The following is a 17,765-nucleotide window of genomic DNA, read 5'->3' as shown; positions in this document are numbered from 1 at the left end:
TGTTAGGCTGCAAAATGGGAAGACTCCCCTCCAAATACCTAAGGTATTCCTCTTGGAGCAAAATGTATATCCAAATCGTTGTAGGACCTTGTGTCCCCGTCCTTGAAAAATTAGACTAAAAGCTGGCTTCATGGAAGGCTCATTACCTGTCCAAAGGAGGCAAGGTGACTTCAATCAAAAGTGTATTGGCTAGCCTCCCAGCCTATTTCTTATCCATTTCTCAGTTCCTTCTGGTGTGGCTGTCAAATTTGAGGAGAAAATGAGGAATTTCCTTTGGGCTGGATGGAAGGACTCGAACAAGTATCACTTAGTTAACTGGAAGCAGGGGTGCAAACCTTTAAACCAGGGAGGATTTGGAATTGGGAAGGTTAAGGCTTTCAACACTGCATTGCTGGGCAGATGGTTCTGGAGGTTTTTCTACTGAGCCAAATAGCCTATGGAGAAAGGTTATTGAGGAGAAATATGGCTTGAGAAGCAATGGGTGGGATGTAATAGATCCCAATCTTTCTTATGGGTGTGCAGTGTGGAAAGGCATTTGCAGAGCTTTTGATAAGTTCACTGAAGGTTTAAAACTTAAAGTGGGAGATGGGAGGAGGTTGTACTTTTGGATGGACCCTTGGTGTGAGGACAGTGCTGTAAAAGATGTCTTCCCAGCCCTCTTTTCTGCAGCAGTAGACAAGTAGCTTTAGCGACAGATTCTTTTGTGGTGGAAAATAATATGATTACTTGGACACCTTCCCTTAGGAGAGGTTTCAACGATTGGGAGCTGGATCAGGTGACCCATCTTTTCAAAATCAGCAGCTGAATTTGCAAGGAGAAGATACAAGATGCTAGAAATGGAGAAATTCTGGAGAGTTCTCTATCAAGTCCTTCTATTTGGGCCTTGTAGGAGAGGCAAGAGAGTCCTTCCCAAGCAAATTAATATGGAAAGCAGCAGGCCCTTCTAAAGTAAAATTTTTCCTGTGGGTGACTGTTTAAGGCAAATGCTTGACTAAGGCCATGTTGATGAAGAAGGGGTTTAATGTCCCCAACTTGCTCTGTGTTCTCTGCAATCAAGAAGTGGAGACATTGAGACACCTATTTCTGCACTGTAGCTTCAGTGCTTCAATATGGAACTACTGTATTAATGCTACAAACTTGAACTGGTGTGCTCCAGGGTCGGTGAAAGACCTGTTAAAAGGATGGCCAATCCAGGGTATGTCTAAAAAGGGGAATGTATGCTGGTCTCAATTCCGGCTGCAGTATTGTGGGCCATCGGGCTGGAAAGAAACCGCAGAATTTATTAACAGAAGTTGGCTTCAGAAGCAGTGGTAATCAATGCAGCAGTTGGTTTCTTAAAGAACTGGTTGTTTGTCCATAATATATTCAGAAACGAAAACTATTCTTCTTTTTTGAGAGTGGACTTTCTTGGAAGTTCCTAGTGGTAGTGGTTTGTTATGTACAGTTACACATTGTACAAAGGACCTTGTTTTGATATTAATACAGCTTACCATACTTTTCTCAAAAAAAAACTTGCCAGAACTCTCCCAAGATCAAATTCTTTCATCATCAGTTTGAGGATTAGGTTTTATACATTGAGATTCCTTCTAAAAGTTGGGCCCAAATTACTTCACCATTCACAAAATCAATGAAGTCTTCAACCACAGCTTCCTTATCTTGGGCAATATCAAAAAGAGAAGAAAACCTTTCACACAAAGAAAAATCCCCACACCATTCATCAAGCCAGAATTAGATATTATTGCCTTTCACACCCAAAAGAATTTTAAGCCAGAATTAGATATTGTTGTAACACATATCTGCAATACAGTTGCCAATTTATAATATTGTAATACCATCTCATGTACTCAGTACTCCACATAGCTGATAGAGCTGATAATCTTCACTAGGGAATACGTCAATTCCAGTAGCATTTCATGTCAGTACCCATGGAAATGGAAATATTAGGAGGAAATATGTCAACATTTTAAACCATGTCTACATTACAAAAAATATCCTGAGGGCACACCTCATTTCAACCATCAATTTTTTATTTTTAATAAGTTCTAAGAATTTATTAACTATCCAGTATCTATTGGTGCAAAATGCTTAAAGTTTCTCAGCAATTCATCCAAATTCTTGGTGATTGATTTAATAAAGGGATCCTTCATATATGCTTCATCTTCTTCTTAATACTGTTTGTTGTACCTTCTCAACTTGGGTTCCTACACTTGTGCCTCTTTCTTTAAAGCACTTTACCCTCTCCTCCTGTTGGATCATCTTTCCCTGTTAAAGAAGTGTGGTGTCGACCTATACCTCCAAAGGTTGGGAGTTTCTGTTGGGAAGCCTTTCTGGAAAGAGTTAATACAGGGGATCTACTCCAGAGGAAAAGACCCAACAATTGCTTGTCTCCTCACTGGTGTGTTTTCTGTAAATCCGATGGTGAGTCTAGATACCATTTACTAATTTCTTGTCAGTTTGTTAAAGTTATTTGGGTATGGTTTACTTCTCTGTTTGGGTGCAGGTGGAATCCCCCTTTGAATGTGCCAAGCTTATTTACCTCCATGCCTAATTGGCCAACCAAAAGGGCTAAGATCGTGTGGAGGTGTGGTAGAGCTGCGGTATGTTGGACTGTTTGGGAGAAGAGGAACTCAAGGATATTCTCAAATAAGGATAGAAGTGTGGAAGAAATCATGGAGATTATCCACATTAGGATGGTATATTGGTTGAGAACATTGGAATTGTTCAAAGTGTTCTCAATTGATGAGTTGATAAGGAATTGGAAGGAGATTGCAGATTCAGGCTCAAGTAGAAAGATTTTAAACTTTTGTTGGACTCCTCCACCTCAAGGATTTATCAAACTGAACTTTGATGGTAGCAGCATAGGCAACCCAGGGCCTTCCGGAGTAGGGGGAGTGATAAGGGATGAAACAGGGAATTTGTTAGCCATGTACTCTGGTCCGATTGGGGTGGGAGACTCCTTGAGGACTGAGATTTTAGGAGCTATTGAAGGGATACAATGGGTCAAGGAAATGAATATCAAAAAGTTGATTATAGAAGGTGATTCTGAAACTGTGGTGAATTGGCTAAAAGAGGACTGCTCTATGCTTTGAAAATACAGCAATGAAAAGAGGAAGTTCAAGTGGCTCACCAAGGACATGGAAATTCATTGTACATGGATAAAGAGAAGTGCAAATGCATTGGCAGATGGTCTAGCTAGGCAAGGGGTAAACAGAAACACTACATTTTGGGCTGTTTTGTAATTGCTGCATGGTCAGGATGTTCCTTGGGTAGCTGGGAGTTAAGACTTTTTAGCTCCTTCCCTTGTAACTCTGATTCTCTATATCATTAATAAAATTTCATTGTTATTGATCAAAAAAATAAAGAAAGAAAGAAATCCTCAAATTAATGAAACATTTTTTCACATTAGGTCCATGCCCTTGAGAAGCACAGGAGAGATTTTCTTTGGAAAGGAAAAGAGGACAAAAAGAATTTCCACCTGGTTGCATAGGCTGAGGTGTGTAAGAAAGGAGGTGTACACATCCAACCCCTACATTAAGTGAATCAGGCCCTTCTCTCAAAATGGCTATGGAAATTTTCTATAAAAAAGGAGCTATGGTGTACTTTCATATATCCCAAATGTCTACAACTGGCTTAGGATGCAATTCCAGTGCAGTAAACAACTCTTACGGGATGAAGAATAAGGAATTATTCTCTACTTTGTATCCTTCAACCAGGTACTGGCGAAAATATCTTTCTTCTACAGATCACTGGTGCAGCAATGCTCTTCTATGGCTCACATATCCCAATATTTCCTCCTTCAAACAAGACAAAAGGACCACAGTCGAGGACTGTTATGACATTATTGGAAATCAAATTGTATGGGCACCAAAACTGGCCCAGCCCAGCCCATGATCACCCCTAGTACCATGCCTCCTCTGTTTTGTTTCAGACTATTTGAGAAAAACAAATATGGAAAATAGGGGTTTTTTCCCTTCATTTATTTTTGTTGTTTTTGTATGTAGCCACCCCTCTTTGTCTCTCTATGTGCGTGCAACCATAGAAAGCACCCAACCCTTTCCTTGTTTGGGGAGGGCTGAAAATTTAATGGTCTTTCAATTAAGTGTAGTTTCTCACTTGTCATGTTAGTGCTTTGTCAAATCTTTATGGTCATCGACCTTTCTTTTCTATCCAGTACTTGTTAGGAAAAAACTGCAAGAATGTACTAGTTCCACAGAAAAGAAATATGGGAAGACCTTGCATTGTTTGGTAGTAAATAAAAAAAAAAAATTATTAAGGAGAAGAAAGAGATTACAATAAAAGTGATAAGGAATCACCCATAATAAAAAATAAAAATAAAAAAAAAAGCAATCCCAAACCCAGACCCAATCTCCTCTAACCAACAGACATTAGAATCCCAAGGCTCAAAAAGAACAACAAAACACCCTATCCTGACCACAACAGAACCCCAAAATTACAGACAGTATTAAAACTCAGTCATCCAACCCCTTAACTCCTAAAACCTACACCCTATCTACCCAACCCAAAAAAACCAAATCTCCAAACCCAAATAAAATCCTACACCCAAAGAACACGTCTCCAACTTAAAATTGTATGATAATTTTGTATAATTACTCAACCTCTGCAGTGGCAGAAAGTAGAACATTAGCCTCTTTACTTCTCTTGAGAAGTCTTCTTTACCCTCAGTTTCTAGTGAAAAATAGAAACTGAAACAGTCCAATTATTTTTCTGGCTTCTGAATCTTCTTACTGCATTAGTAATATTCTCAGGAGCCATCAAATCCTTAGAGTTATTATTGATCCTTTCTAACTCTAAGACAGAATTCTTCTCAAAGATTTGATACGCTTCCACCTCATCACCCTTGTTAAAATCATCCCCTTCAACTTCAGATGGCCTCCCACTGTCTTGCATGTTACCATGTCTTGCAATAACACCAATCTCAACAAGAATCAATTTGTCTTTCTCCCTAACCTTCAAAGGCCCACCACCATATTTTTCTTCCAGCTTCTTCAGATTTCAGTGTCATTCTATATTTCCCTTTTTTTTTGATAATTCATTCTATATTTCCTTTTCCACCTATAGATTTTTGACCCATAAGCCTTGTAACCTTCTTTCTCTTCACGTCCTTCCCCTCCCTTGTCAGAAGCATCCTCTTTCTCAAATTTCCCTAAGCAGTCCACACCAGCACCAAGTCCCTTTTCGATATGTGACCCATTTGTTGATTCAGTACCATCCCCCCTCAACCCACTCCTTTTTTCCTCCATCCACATCACATCCAAAACCCTCATCAGACTTCATGCTACTGCCCACATTTAAGGTTCCCTTCCCCCTAGAAACCTCCTCTCCCGCTTCTCTATCTTCCTCCCTTCCAGAAACCACTTTGGCCTTGCAAATTGAACCCTCCCCCTCCGCTAAAGCCACCACCCTTTCTCCCCCTTCTCCTACTTCCACCCCCTCTATGAAGCCTCTTCATTGTTTTGATAGTAAAACAAAAGTTTATTAATAGAAAAAAGAAATTACAAGAAAGGTGACAATAAGTCACCCAAGAGAAGAAAGAAGACTTGTTCATCCCCACAACCCCACCCAACTACCAAAAGAAAACACTCCTCCAAAGCCTCTTCATTTTCACCTCTAAAAACCATATCGGCCCCTTTTGACTCCCACCAATTATCTGCCGCTGAAGACCTTGCATGTGTGGGTCTCAGAAAGAACAAGTAGATTTTTTATCAGTAATTCTTGGTGGATTTATCCATAAAGAAAAGAGAGTAAGTAGAGAAGCCTGAAGATACAGTTTCTACATCAAGAATGGAGTTAGCTTAGCTCCCCTTCTCCCCAATCAATGGCTACTCAAACAAATTCAGTTTTGAAATTGAGTAGATTTATTATTGATAAGCAAAAATAGGTGGATTGAAATGAAATGATGACATTGTGGTTTCTCTTTACATTAAAATTAAGAAGTTTGCCATCTAAAATGAGAAATTTCCAAATCACTAATAAAATACTGCAATTGAGTAATTTCAGATTTTGTCCACAATGAACTTGTTTACAGTTTCATAACAACCTGAAGTGAAATAGTCTGGATTCAAATGCCATGTATGGCTACATGACCTTCTAACACTAATAGGAAATTAGTTTCCTTATTTATTTTATAAGTCCCTTGGAACAGTAACTTTCTGCACCAAGAAACAAAAACCAGAGAGGGCTATGATACACATTTTTTTGGTCAATTGTGGTGCACGATATGAAAATATTATTCTTTTACAATTCAAACAGTTAACTAACCTTCGTTGTGGGTGTCATGCGATGCGTTGCCTGACATTTCCCCCATGTTGTACTTACAGCTTCACACTAAGCAAAAGAAGGAAAAAGAGAAACATTTCTGTTATTTAGCACCAATTGACGATCAATGAAAAAAAAAAAAAAAGCAACTGACAATTCTTTTAAGTACCAAAAAACAAAGTGAGAATTATACCAGAGCAAAATGAATTAATATCGACACTCGACATTTTTTTCTTACAATGAGCTAAAGTGTCATAATACTAGAGCCCCTCGTAAATTGAGACCTAGAATCCCCCCCTCCCACCAACACATGTTACAATAAATGAAATCAAACAAATTCCAAATTGTGGGGCATATATACATATATTTTCAAGATGAAGAAACCCTTCATAAGTACAAACTAACAGTAAACCTCAAAACTAAATAATTTAATAAGTTGAAAGAAAAATCATAACCGGTCCCTATTACACGGTACTAATCTGTTCTAAGGCCGAAAAACATGGGTGAAAAAAAAAAAAAAGCAAGAAAACGCAACGAAGAAGCTTCCCATCAAACCTGATAAAAAAAGGGAAAATAAAGGAAGAATGGTGAGCTTGTTGTGCCAATCGCCCCTTGATACCAATAAATATACCATCATTTCTGTCCGTCCTCACAGAAAAAAACTAATAGACGACATACAACGAGAGGGATCCGGATCCTCTGGTATCACTCTAGGAAATCAATCCCTAGCATCACCCCTCAAAGTTTGCCACGTCGCCTTTAAGCGTGGCGGACTCCTTGTATGTGTGAGACACTAACCGACGTTACTTTTCAGTGACCGGCATCGCTGAAATCACAGCTTCCCCTTCTCTGGTGACTTCCGTTTCCCTCGTACTCTTCTTTGCCCTAGCCAGCGTCGGCACTCTGCAGTGCTATCATCTCAACTCACTTCTTCGGTTACAGACCTTCAGCCGTGACCAGCAAGGCAGCAAGTGGAGCTTTGGAGGTCGAATCGACGACCTGTAGCTATTGAGCGTGGGTAGCATTAGCCATTAACTCTCCTATAAATAGGACGTGTACAACGAGCTACGGTCCGAATCATCTGCGTTTGAAGCCGAATGATTTTTCTCTTGTATTCCAACCCAAACTTGAGACATAAAAGTGATTAGTCGTGCACCGTATAGGGATGCAATTTGAGCGGGATGTCCGATCTGATCCAACCCAAGTTTTGCACGGGTTGGGTCTGAGCTATAAAACTCAGATTGGGCTACTGTTGAGGCCTCATATAGCCTGATAGCCCAGACCAACTCAACCTGGCCCTATCCAACCTGATACACCTAAGAAATACATAAATTGATAAATGCATGCATTTTATTTATATAAAAATATACTTTTATCTAACTATATAAGCATGTATGTATAAAATATTTTATATGAGCTTTTGTAAATGAAATTTGTATACATTTTTATCTAATTATATATTTTCAATCAATTCTACTCTTTTAAGCCATAAGGCCCATATTTGTTCATACATTATTTCAAAACCCAACCCACCCAAACATGACTAAGCTTGGCCTAACCCAACCCAAGTTATATTGGGTTGAGCTAAGCTCAAGTTGGGCCTAGATCAATAAACTCGGGTTTGACCTCAGGTTGGGCCAAGCTCGATCCCAATGTTTGCACTTTTAAGGTTGAGCTTAGGTTAACCCTCAACCTAACCCAAGTTGCATCCCTAATTTTTTGGCTAATCAATTAAGATATAAAAGAAAAATGAAATTCTGTCTCCTTTTCTTAATAGAGTGCAATCCTTATTTTCAACAACATTATTGCCTCCATCCTCACCAACATTCCATCATAGTCGGAAAGCAAGTGCAAACTTACTATTCAAATAAAAAACAATAATCACACAACACCATCTCCATCGACACTAGTGTTTTGTAACATAATTCGCTTCAGCTCAATTTGGAAGGAGTACAAATGCAAATTTGTAGAGTGTAAAACCTTGTATTTTGTATTATTTTGTATGTATTTGCACTGTACATATTTGTATTTATACTCCTTTTAAATGGAACTTTCCGATGAAAGACCACAAAACCAGCAATGACGAGCAGGAAGGATTTTTTTTTGGGTAATTTCTCTCACATTTTTTCCTTCATATCCTCACTCATTTCTTATGTTCTTTCATTTCTTTTATTCTTCCTCTTTTCCTCTTCACCACACCATTTTCCTCTCCACATCCTGCCAGCTAGTTAGTCATTAAGGGTCCGTTTGGCATGTCTTTTTTGAGAATATCTTCTTGTAGCTCTGACAGTCAAAAGACGCATTGAGCTTTTGACATAAGATCTGGGCAGCCTGAAGACAGCTTGGTAGATGTGTGTCTTTCCGTGCGTTTGCCTGCATCTTTTCGTGTGAGATTAAAACGCGAAAGACGCAGGAAATCAGCCCAAAATGGGCTTCTCGCATCTTTTCGGCGCACCGTCTTTTGGCGGCTAGATCTTTCGCGAGCCAAACGGGAATAGACCGAAAATCGATCTTCCCGGCTTGTAAACAACCGAAAGACCACACAAAAAGACGTGCCAAATGGACCCGAAGTTATTTACTTGTTTTGTTCCTAGTTTTTTCCTCTCCATGTTCTGTCTTCCATTTCTTCACTTGCTTCTATCCTTCCCTACTATGTTCTTCACAATTTACTACTTCTATTTCCATTGGCCCCTCCTTTCCCTTTTCTTCATCCTCTATTTCTCCAATTCTCCCCTCCTTCACTAATCAAAGAAATGGGGCAACACTACCCCATGTAGCTCTCTCTTTATGATAGTCATCACATGTATGCATGCAGCTTCGGGCCACTACCATCCAAGCCAACATTCAAGTTTTTCAGCCATGATGGAATGTTGATGAGGATAGAGGCAATAATTTTGTTGAAAATAAGGATTGCACTCTATTAAGAGAATGAAAGACAAAATGTCTTTTCTTTTTTTATATTTTAACCGATTAGCCAATAAACTAGGGGTGCAACTTGGGTGAGTTGGGTTAGGTTGAGGGTTAACCTAAGCCCAACCCTAAAAGTGCAAACATTGGGATCGAGCTTAGCCCAACCTGAGGTCAAACCCAAGTTTATTGATATATGCCCAACTTGAGCTCAACCCAACATAACTTGGATTGGGTTAGGCCAAGCTTAGTCATGTTTCGGTGGGTTGGTTTTTGAAATAATTTATGAACAATTTTCTGTATAGCTATATGGGCTTTATAGCTTAAAAGGATAGAATTGATTGAAAATATACACAAATTTCATTTACAAAAGCTAATATACATATATGAACAATTTTTTGTATAACTATATGGCCTTTATGGCTTTGGCCTGTTAGGATCCCCCCTCCTTAGACATTGCAAGCGATTAACCTTTGATTAACAATCATTTTTTTCACAAAGTTATGCCCTTGAGATTCATTCCAAATCTGCAATCCAAGATAGTAAAAACTTTCATTAAAGCAAAAAATGAGTTATTCAATGATCATGTTCACTTCTCAACTTCAAAAGGTAAAAGCAAAATAAAAAGGAATAACTGAAGAGTAGTGCTAATCAAGGTTCAAAAAATCGACATGTATCGGCCAATACATATCGTATTGAGAGCTTCCCGATATGCCCCTACAGAGGGTGTATCAGGGTTTTGACCAGTTCAGGGGGCGAATGGACCTAAAACCGGCCCCTCTAAACTGGATTTGAAAAAAAAAAAACTAAAAAAACAAGTGATACGCCTCTACCGGCATATACCGGGTGTATCGATATTTTGAACCTCAATCCTAGTTTAGCAAAATAAAAGTAATAAAAGAGTCTTTAATGAAGCAACTTCTTTGAAAGTTGTGGCACCAATATTTAGAATATCCCTGGTGAAGTCAAATACACCCCCGTCAATGAGAACTTGAATAGCAAACTTCAATGGCCAACAATGATCGGTAACATGCGCAGGCACCTGGTGATAAGCACTGAATGCACTTGTATCATACTTCCTTGGCTTCGGTTTTGGGGTGGTTTCCATTGCAATGGTCAGAGATATCCCTTCAAAAGAAGAAAATGTAACAATTGAGCATGAGAGCACTGTAATTGGGTGAGTACCCTTCTTTCTTTCCTCTAGGGGGTTGGTTATTCCGATTTATTTGGACTGCAGGAAGTGGTAATGCTTGTGGTGCTAGTTTGGAGGACAAAGATGCATTAAGTGAAGTTGTCGGATGTGGGATTGGTATAGCTAATTGTTTCTTATCAATTACAGATGCACCAAGTGAACAATCGTGAATTGATGGTTTATGGGATGGGGATGTTATTTGTGGCAATGATTTGGATAGGAGTAAGTGGTAATGCTTGTAGTGCTGGTTTTGGAGGATGAAGATGCACTGAGTGAAGTTGTTGGATGTGGGATTTATATAGCCAATGGTTTCTTGCCAATTACAAATGCACCAAGTGATCGCGAGTGCGAGTATGGATATTGGAGATGTACAAGGAGGGGGTTAGGCACCCCTTTCCCAAGTCTAATAGGTGAGGCCCACATGAGATATCAACAAGCAAAAATACAAATAACAATCATTCAATTGAATATTAGAATAGTGAAGCAAATAAAAAACACAAAAGGTTTCCCCTAATTACATTTTTATTTTATTTTATTATTTTATTATTTATTTATTTTCTTTTATTATTTTTATTTAATTTTATCAATTGTTTATGTTATTTTCTTATGGAACCTCAGTTATTTTTTTATTTCTCTTATTTTTTTATATATTTTATATTTTCTAATTAATTTTACTTTTGAATCTTTTATATATATTTTTTATTTTTTTATTTTTATATATTTTGTTCATTTCATCATTTTTTAGTATTATTTCCATTTTAAAAGCTTATTTCCCTTTTTTTCTAAAAAAATCAAGCATCTATATTTATCCCTAATCCCATTTACTTATTCCTAAAGACATGTTAAAACATTTGCATCTCTTGCCACCTTTCTTTATTATATTTTTTATTCCTTACATTTTCAAATCTGCTTTATCCCCTACCATTCACTCACCCTCATCCCAACCTGCATAATTCTTTATCTAATGTTGAACTAAGCATTATGGATCAAACATAAACACACACAACTTAAGCATAGCAGTGATTACAGATACAGCTTGAGTAAACTACAAAGAATAGAGGGAATAAAATGATATACCAATATTCAGCATCTTCAACTATTCTACTTGAAAGAATTTTGAAATTCGATAAGTAGAGTAGAAGCAGAGAATATGAATAGAAGTAACAATAACCACTGACCGGGAAAACTGAATACAATAGATTCAGCTAGCAGATTCGATTAAAAAATCATCAATTAGGAAACCAAAATAAAACAACGGATTCAAACGAAATCTGCATATCTATTATCACATTAAACGAAAAGAGGGGTATGGAATAAGCCAATCCGGGCTGATACCAAGATTTACTGGAATTAAATAATCCGGTCTCTCTCCTATTAGCCACAGATACAAAGAAAACAGTCGAGCAACAAGAAAATCGATGAAACTCGTCACAGAGAAAAAGGAGACAAATCTTACCTTATCGAAATGTAGCCTGAGGATGATTGGCAACAGGGGAGGTCGTGGTTTATTCTGATTTTCGTCTCCGGGTTGCTAGCGATCGGAACAGAGAAGCCCTTCACAGACTGGGTCACTGGGATGGTTTAGAAGTAGAAACTGGCGTCAGAATGCCATTTTCGTTGACTTGTTAACAACAGAACCACGATTTGCTACAGTTGTTGCCGTTCGATTAGCGCAATAGACAACCAACCTCGAGATGCTAAGAACACAGCTTTTGTAGGTAACGAAAATTGGATCGATTCCAAGAGACGATGAGAAATCGCCTAAGAAAGAAACAAAGAAGTCCACGATTGAGATTTTTGGATAAAAAAGGAGAGTTAAGATGAGTTTGGCCGCATAGAGTTAAGATGTTCAATCCCACATTCAACAACTTCACTCAATGCATCATCATCCTTCAAACCAGCATCGCAAGAATTACCACTTGCTCTAATCCAAATAACCCAGAAAAAACAACCCCCCAAAGGAAAGAAAGAAGGGCACTCATCCAATTACCGTAGTCTCATGCTCAGTTGTTACATTTTCTTGTTTCGAAGGGATATCTTCAATCATTGAAATGAAAACCACCCCAAGAATCGAAGAAGAATGTATGATACAAGTGCATTCTGTGCTTATCACCAGGGCCTGGGCACACTACCGATCATTGTTGGCCACTGAAATTTGTTATTCAAGATCTCATCAATGGGGGTGTATTCGACCCCACAAGGGAAATTGCTGACATGGCACCACCAATGCCTAAGAAGTTGATTCATTAGATGATCTCATCAGTTTTATTTACTGCATCAGGACCTTCTTTTTCAGTTATTCCTTTCTATTTCCCTCTTACCTTTTGTAGTTTGAAAGTGAATGCGATCGTCAAACAACTTCTCTTTTGCAATAATGAAAGTTTTTGCTTAGCTATTTCATTTTTTTTTTTGCTTGTAATAAAACAATAGGTCTTAATAATAAGGCACTCCCCAAATTTGGTAAGAGATAAAGTTACTATTTTCCTTAGGAGGACTATGCGAGAATGACTGTCTTGGATCACAAACGTAGAATAAACCTCAGCATAATTACGTGAAGTAATGATTGTTGATTGAAGGGCCATGGCTAGAAATGTCTTAAGAAAAGGAGGGTAATCCTATCAGTCCAAAGCAACAATATCCACCATTGATAACTCAAACTGGGGCAGGCATAGGGTTGAATTCATTGTGATTGCATGGGACAAGCTTTGTAAATCAAAGAAAAATGGGAGGTTTGGATTTAGACAAATGTTGTTCAATAAAGCAATGTTCACAAAGCAAATCTAGAGAATGTTGAATGAATCAAATGGATTTTGGGGTGAGATTCTTGAACAGAGATACATAAAGAATACATCCCTATTTCAGCTCAAGAAAACTTCGGGTGATTCTATTTGGTGGGAAAATGTGATTAAGATAATGGACAAAGTAAAACAATGCTTATTTTGGCAAATAAAAAAATGGAAATAAAGCTCATGTTCTTGATCCGTGGATACCTTCCACTCATAGTGGAATCCCTTAGTTAAATCTTATTGTGCATAACCAAACAAATATTAGAAAGGTCAAGGATCTTCTAGATGTGAATGGAAGTTGGAATATTCCACTCCTAAACAATTTATTTACTGAAGAAACTGTAAATCACATAGTCCAAATTCCCCTAGACCAAACCTAGAGGGATGATGAAATTTTGTGGAAAGAATCCAAGAATTCTGAGTAATCTGTTAAATCTGGTTACGAGCTCTTTACATCCCACTTACTTTCCTACTGTTCTCCTGTTGCCCTATTGGCCACTAGAAGATCATTTGGAAAGCCAAAGTGCCGGAATAAAGACAAAGGATAAGATGGTGTTTCTTCACCACCAAGATTAGCTTTGCAATCTTCATTTGGGTGTCCAATAAACTATCGCTCCTACCCAAGGATATTTCTGACCAAATTTCTCATACTTTTCAGATTAATTTGGGATATAAGAAATGAGAAGATATAGGGTAAGCTAGTGGAACATCCCGTCCGACTCCTGGAAAGAGCAGAATCATTCCTTTTGACTCCACCGAAGAAACAGTCTAATCCAGCCATCCGAACAACAAATATAACTTGCTCTCCTGAGTCCATAATGTTCACAGATGGAGCGTTTATGCCTTCTACAGGTGCTGATGCAATTGGTTTTGTAATATTATCTAAGAATCTAACTACTATTTTTACAGAAGGAAGACAAATTCTTACTGCATGCCCAGCTCAAGCTGAATGGTGGGCTTTGGTCGAGGGACTGAAGAAGGCCATAGAACTTAACATCAAGTCAATTCTGTTTTTTTGTGACTCTCCAAGTATCGTAAATATAGTAAATCAGGACTTGGAGGCTGATTTTACCTTAGGCTCAGTTTGGAAAGAGTAGATACAAAATAATATAAAATACCAGGTTTTGCACTCTACATATTTGTATTTGTACTCCTTCCAAACCAAGAAGTTATTATGTTTTTTTGAGTATATATGTATTAGCCATATAAATAGGAATGTCAATCCTGCTGCACATCATCTCGCGCATAATGCCTGTAAATTTAACATCACTCTTACTGGCAGCAGTAAGACTTTATGTAATCTTCTCACTCCTGCTTAATACATTTCAGTTTGTTTTTTGAAAAAAAAAAATGCAGGGGCTTATGGTCAAGCCATGTGCTTCTAGTGACCAAGTAATTGAGATGGTCAATTGGTGTCCCTCCAAATGTGGAGAGCTGTGAGATCTAACCGTAAAACTCTTTATGGTAAATAGCGGTGGTAATTGGGCGGGTTTGGCTTGGGTTGAACTTCAACCCAACCCATCTAACCCGCCAACCCATTAATGACCCAGTCCACCAATTCATTAATGACCTTGATATATAAAATTAAATAGGTTGGGTTCAACCCAAACCCGCCTTGACCCAATCCAACCTGTCCAAACCCATTAATCTTATATTTATGTACTTAAAAGAAAAAATTAACTCCCACTTGACAAATAAGTTGGTCATAGCTTAGTGGTAATAATAGTTATTATTTACACAAGTGGTGAAGGTTCAAATTACATTACATGCATGTTATTTTTACACAAGTGGCAAAGCCATTTGATTATGTTTGGGGTTCGGGTTTCGGGTTTGACCGAGCCACTTAGGTTCAAACCAATCAGACCAACTTGAACTATCTAATTAGATTGTCTTCAAGATAATCAATTAGTTGGACCGGTTCAGCCAATGGCGGATTGACTCAGACCAGTCCATATCAGGTCGTGTACAGGTTTGGGACCGAAATGACTGGTCCAAAACGGGTCAAGGGAAGTACATCGGGCTGTTCCAAATTTGGGTCGGGTTGTACAAACGCGAGTTGGCCCAGATGATCCGTAGTGGATTAAAGCAAACCGGTCAGATTTTGGGTCAGATTGTGTCAACTCTAGTCCAAACCAGTCCGTCTGACACCTCTTCGAAATCGGGTTGACCCATCTTGGCCTAGTCTAGATCGGGTTGGATTTGGACACAGCTGACCAACCCAAACAAACCGAATCGAGGTGATCAGGTCTGTTCATATTTTGATCAAGTTAAACTGGTCCGGGCTCGGGTCAGGTTGATTTAGATTTATGTTGATTTGGGTGAAGTGTGTTGATTTGAAGCAAAGTTAATTTCAGTCAATAATTAATAGAAAATTAATGCATCAATTATAAATTATTTCACTCTAATGAAGAAAATTTTAAAAAAATGGCTAAGGAATTAGTTTGTATCTTTAGTGGCTAACCCAATAGTTATCCACAGCCCAACCCGACCCGACCCATTTAAATTGACCCAATGGGTGATCAATCCATTTCTAACCCGCCAAGTAAATGAACAAATTGGGTGGATTAGATACTGAGTGAGTTCAACGGGTTGGATGAGAAATTGCCACCCGTAGTGGTAAGGTTAGTGCAAAGTTCAAAATATCGCATTTATCGATAATTCAGTATATGTATATATATCCTATAATGCAAATGGTTTTCAAACCCGTCAAAATGTGAAATACCATAAGTGAAGTTTTTTAACAGTATCATCCTAAAAATATGATTGACAATCGAAAAATGAGCATTGTAATTTGTAGAGCTAGTTGTCAAGATTAGGTCACATGTTGGATGGTTACCATCAGATGGATGAAACCGTATATACAAAATGATGTTAAAAGAAAGATAAATCTTCGCTTTACTCCACCTATGTTATAGTGCCATTCCTCGTGTCAGATTCTTCCACGGTCACTATTTTATATATACAAATTCATAAGTTGGAGAAATTCGAAAATTCTTCAGGAAAGAGAAATGTGAATCCCATACACTTATTTGTGATAGGTATCTTCAACCCACAATTGAGCCCCTTGACCATTTATATGCACAAAAATTGATTGGATTTAGAATTCTTTGACTTGTTCATGCTTTATAAGGTGCTCTAAAAGCATAAAAGATTAACATTTTTAATTGGGACTCGACAATTCTCTAAGAGGGCTACATTTTTTTTTATAAGGAGGGCCAAAACCTAAATAGATGGAGGGGGAGGGTGGAGAATATATATGGACAGCCATTAGGGAAGAACAACAATTGAGATGGGGAGTGGGGAGAACAAACAGAAAAACGTTGTACAGAACAGTGCACAAGGCACCCATTTAAAGAGGCACAAAACGAACAGATAAAAGTAGAATAAAAATGCTTAAAAGCAAGGTTAAAAGTATCGACTCATATCGGCCAAATCAAGACCCCTTCAATACGCCCCTACAATGGGTGTATCAGGGGTCTGACCAGTTCAGGGGGTGAAGGAGACCTAAACCGGCCCCCCTGAATCAGTTGCAAAAAATAAAGGTGTAAAAATGCAGTATTGATTCGCCGGGCGTATAGATATTTTAAGCCTTGCTTAAAAGAAACTTTCGAAATTGAACAAATCCGTTTAAACTGGTCAAAGGCAAAAACGAGGAAATTGTAAATCCATTTGTCATTCTACCGAATTTACCCTAGAGATTCGTAACATAGACCCTACAGAGAAGAAAGGGTCATAGGTTCGCTCATGATGGGCGCGGCCATCAGCATCCATGAAGAAAAATTTGTGGTAATTCATGAATGGAGACGGCAATTACCCACATAGAAATTGCTGTCATGACGATTTTGGTTTTGGTTGTGGCATAGCATGCAATTTTTCAGACATAATCCTCGGCCACCAACTAAACTTACTTCTAACATAAGCCCATTTTCTCCAAGGCCCCCCTTCCCTTCCATTTTTTCAGTCAAATATTCAATAAAACTATTATTTGTTCCTACTTTCAGAACACGTGAACACTTATCGCTGAATACGGGTTTCGTCCACCACTGACATGACTAACACTTCCATCTGTGCGTGAATTGGTCCTCACACAGACCTCACAAAGCATTTGAGTGTTGTCACTAACCTTTCGGCTTCCCAATGTCTATACAAGTAAACTCACTAGTCACTACTGCTTCTCAGGGTTATAGATTCATCTATCCATCAACCCCACCTTATTCCATTGATTCTCCAAATCTTAGAGGAAACTTCTCAAACACTCCCACTGAAGAGTGGTGCTGATCAATGTTATTCCTGAGCTCAGAATTTCACCCTAACCCCTCTCTAACACTGGACGTGGATCAGATATCAAACCAGCAGGTTCGTAAAATGTTCACTTCTATAACAAGTAAACCAGTCCATCCATCAAATTCCCACAGTTCACAAAAAGTGGACGGCTGACCATCTTTAACCCAGCTTGGCTGTACTTCAACTCCATTGCTCAACTGACCCAACTTACAATCCAGTTACAACTGAACAAGCTCAGCAAGTTTTCAAGTGTTGCCTCACAAAAGGATTCCATATGCTCTATTGTGTGCATTTGTGCGTGATAACGAGTGCAAAATTGC

General features: G+C 38.4%; 1 protein-coding gene across 5 annotated transcripts in view; it reads right to left on the bottom strand.

The window, feature by feature from the left end:
* LOC104586096 (transcription initiation factor TFIID subunit 1) overlaps nt 1-7,387 on the bottom strand; it is a 102,350-nt gene extending 94,963 nt beyond the window's left edge. For 2 of the 5 annotated variants that reach the window (XM_088896519.1, XM_010243221.3), the window contains exons 1-2: nt 6,832-7,387; nt 6,280-6,345 (exon numbers count right to left, since the gene is read on the bottom strand). In XM_088896519.1, coding sequence (XP_088752645.1) covers nt 6,280-6,325 — 46 coding nt within the window. In that variant the 5' untranslated portion in view covers nt 6,326-6,345; nt 6,832-7,387. Of the gene's footprint in view, nt 1-6,279; nt 6,346-6,469; nt 6,544-6,831 lie in introns of those variants that run through there. The other 3 variants (XM_088896522.1, XM_088896520.1, XM_088896521.1) reach the window with 3 other exon arrangements.
* Between the last annotated feature and the right edge of the window lie 10,378 nt (nt 7,388-17,765).

The sequence above is a fragment of the Nelumbo nucifera genome, chromosome 1, assembly GCF_055504915.1.
Source record: "Nelumbo nucifera cultivar China Antique chromosome 1, China Antique-T2T, whole genome shotgun sequence".
NCBI lineage: Eukaryota > Viridiplantae > Streptophyta > Magnoliopsida > Proteales > Nelumbonaceae > Nelumbo > Nelumbo nucifera.
Note: the sequence above shows the minus strand (reverse complement) of the source record. Positions and strands in the feature narration are given on the sequence as shown.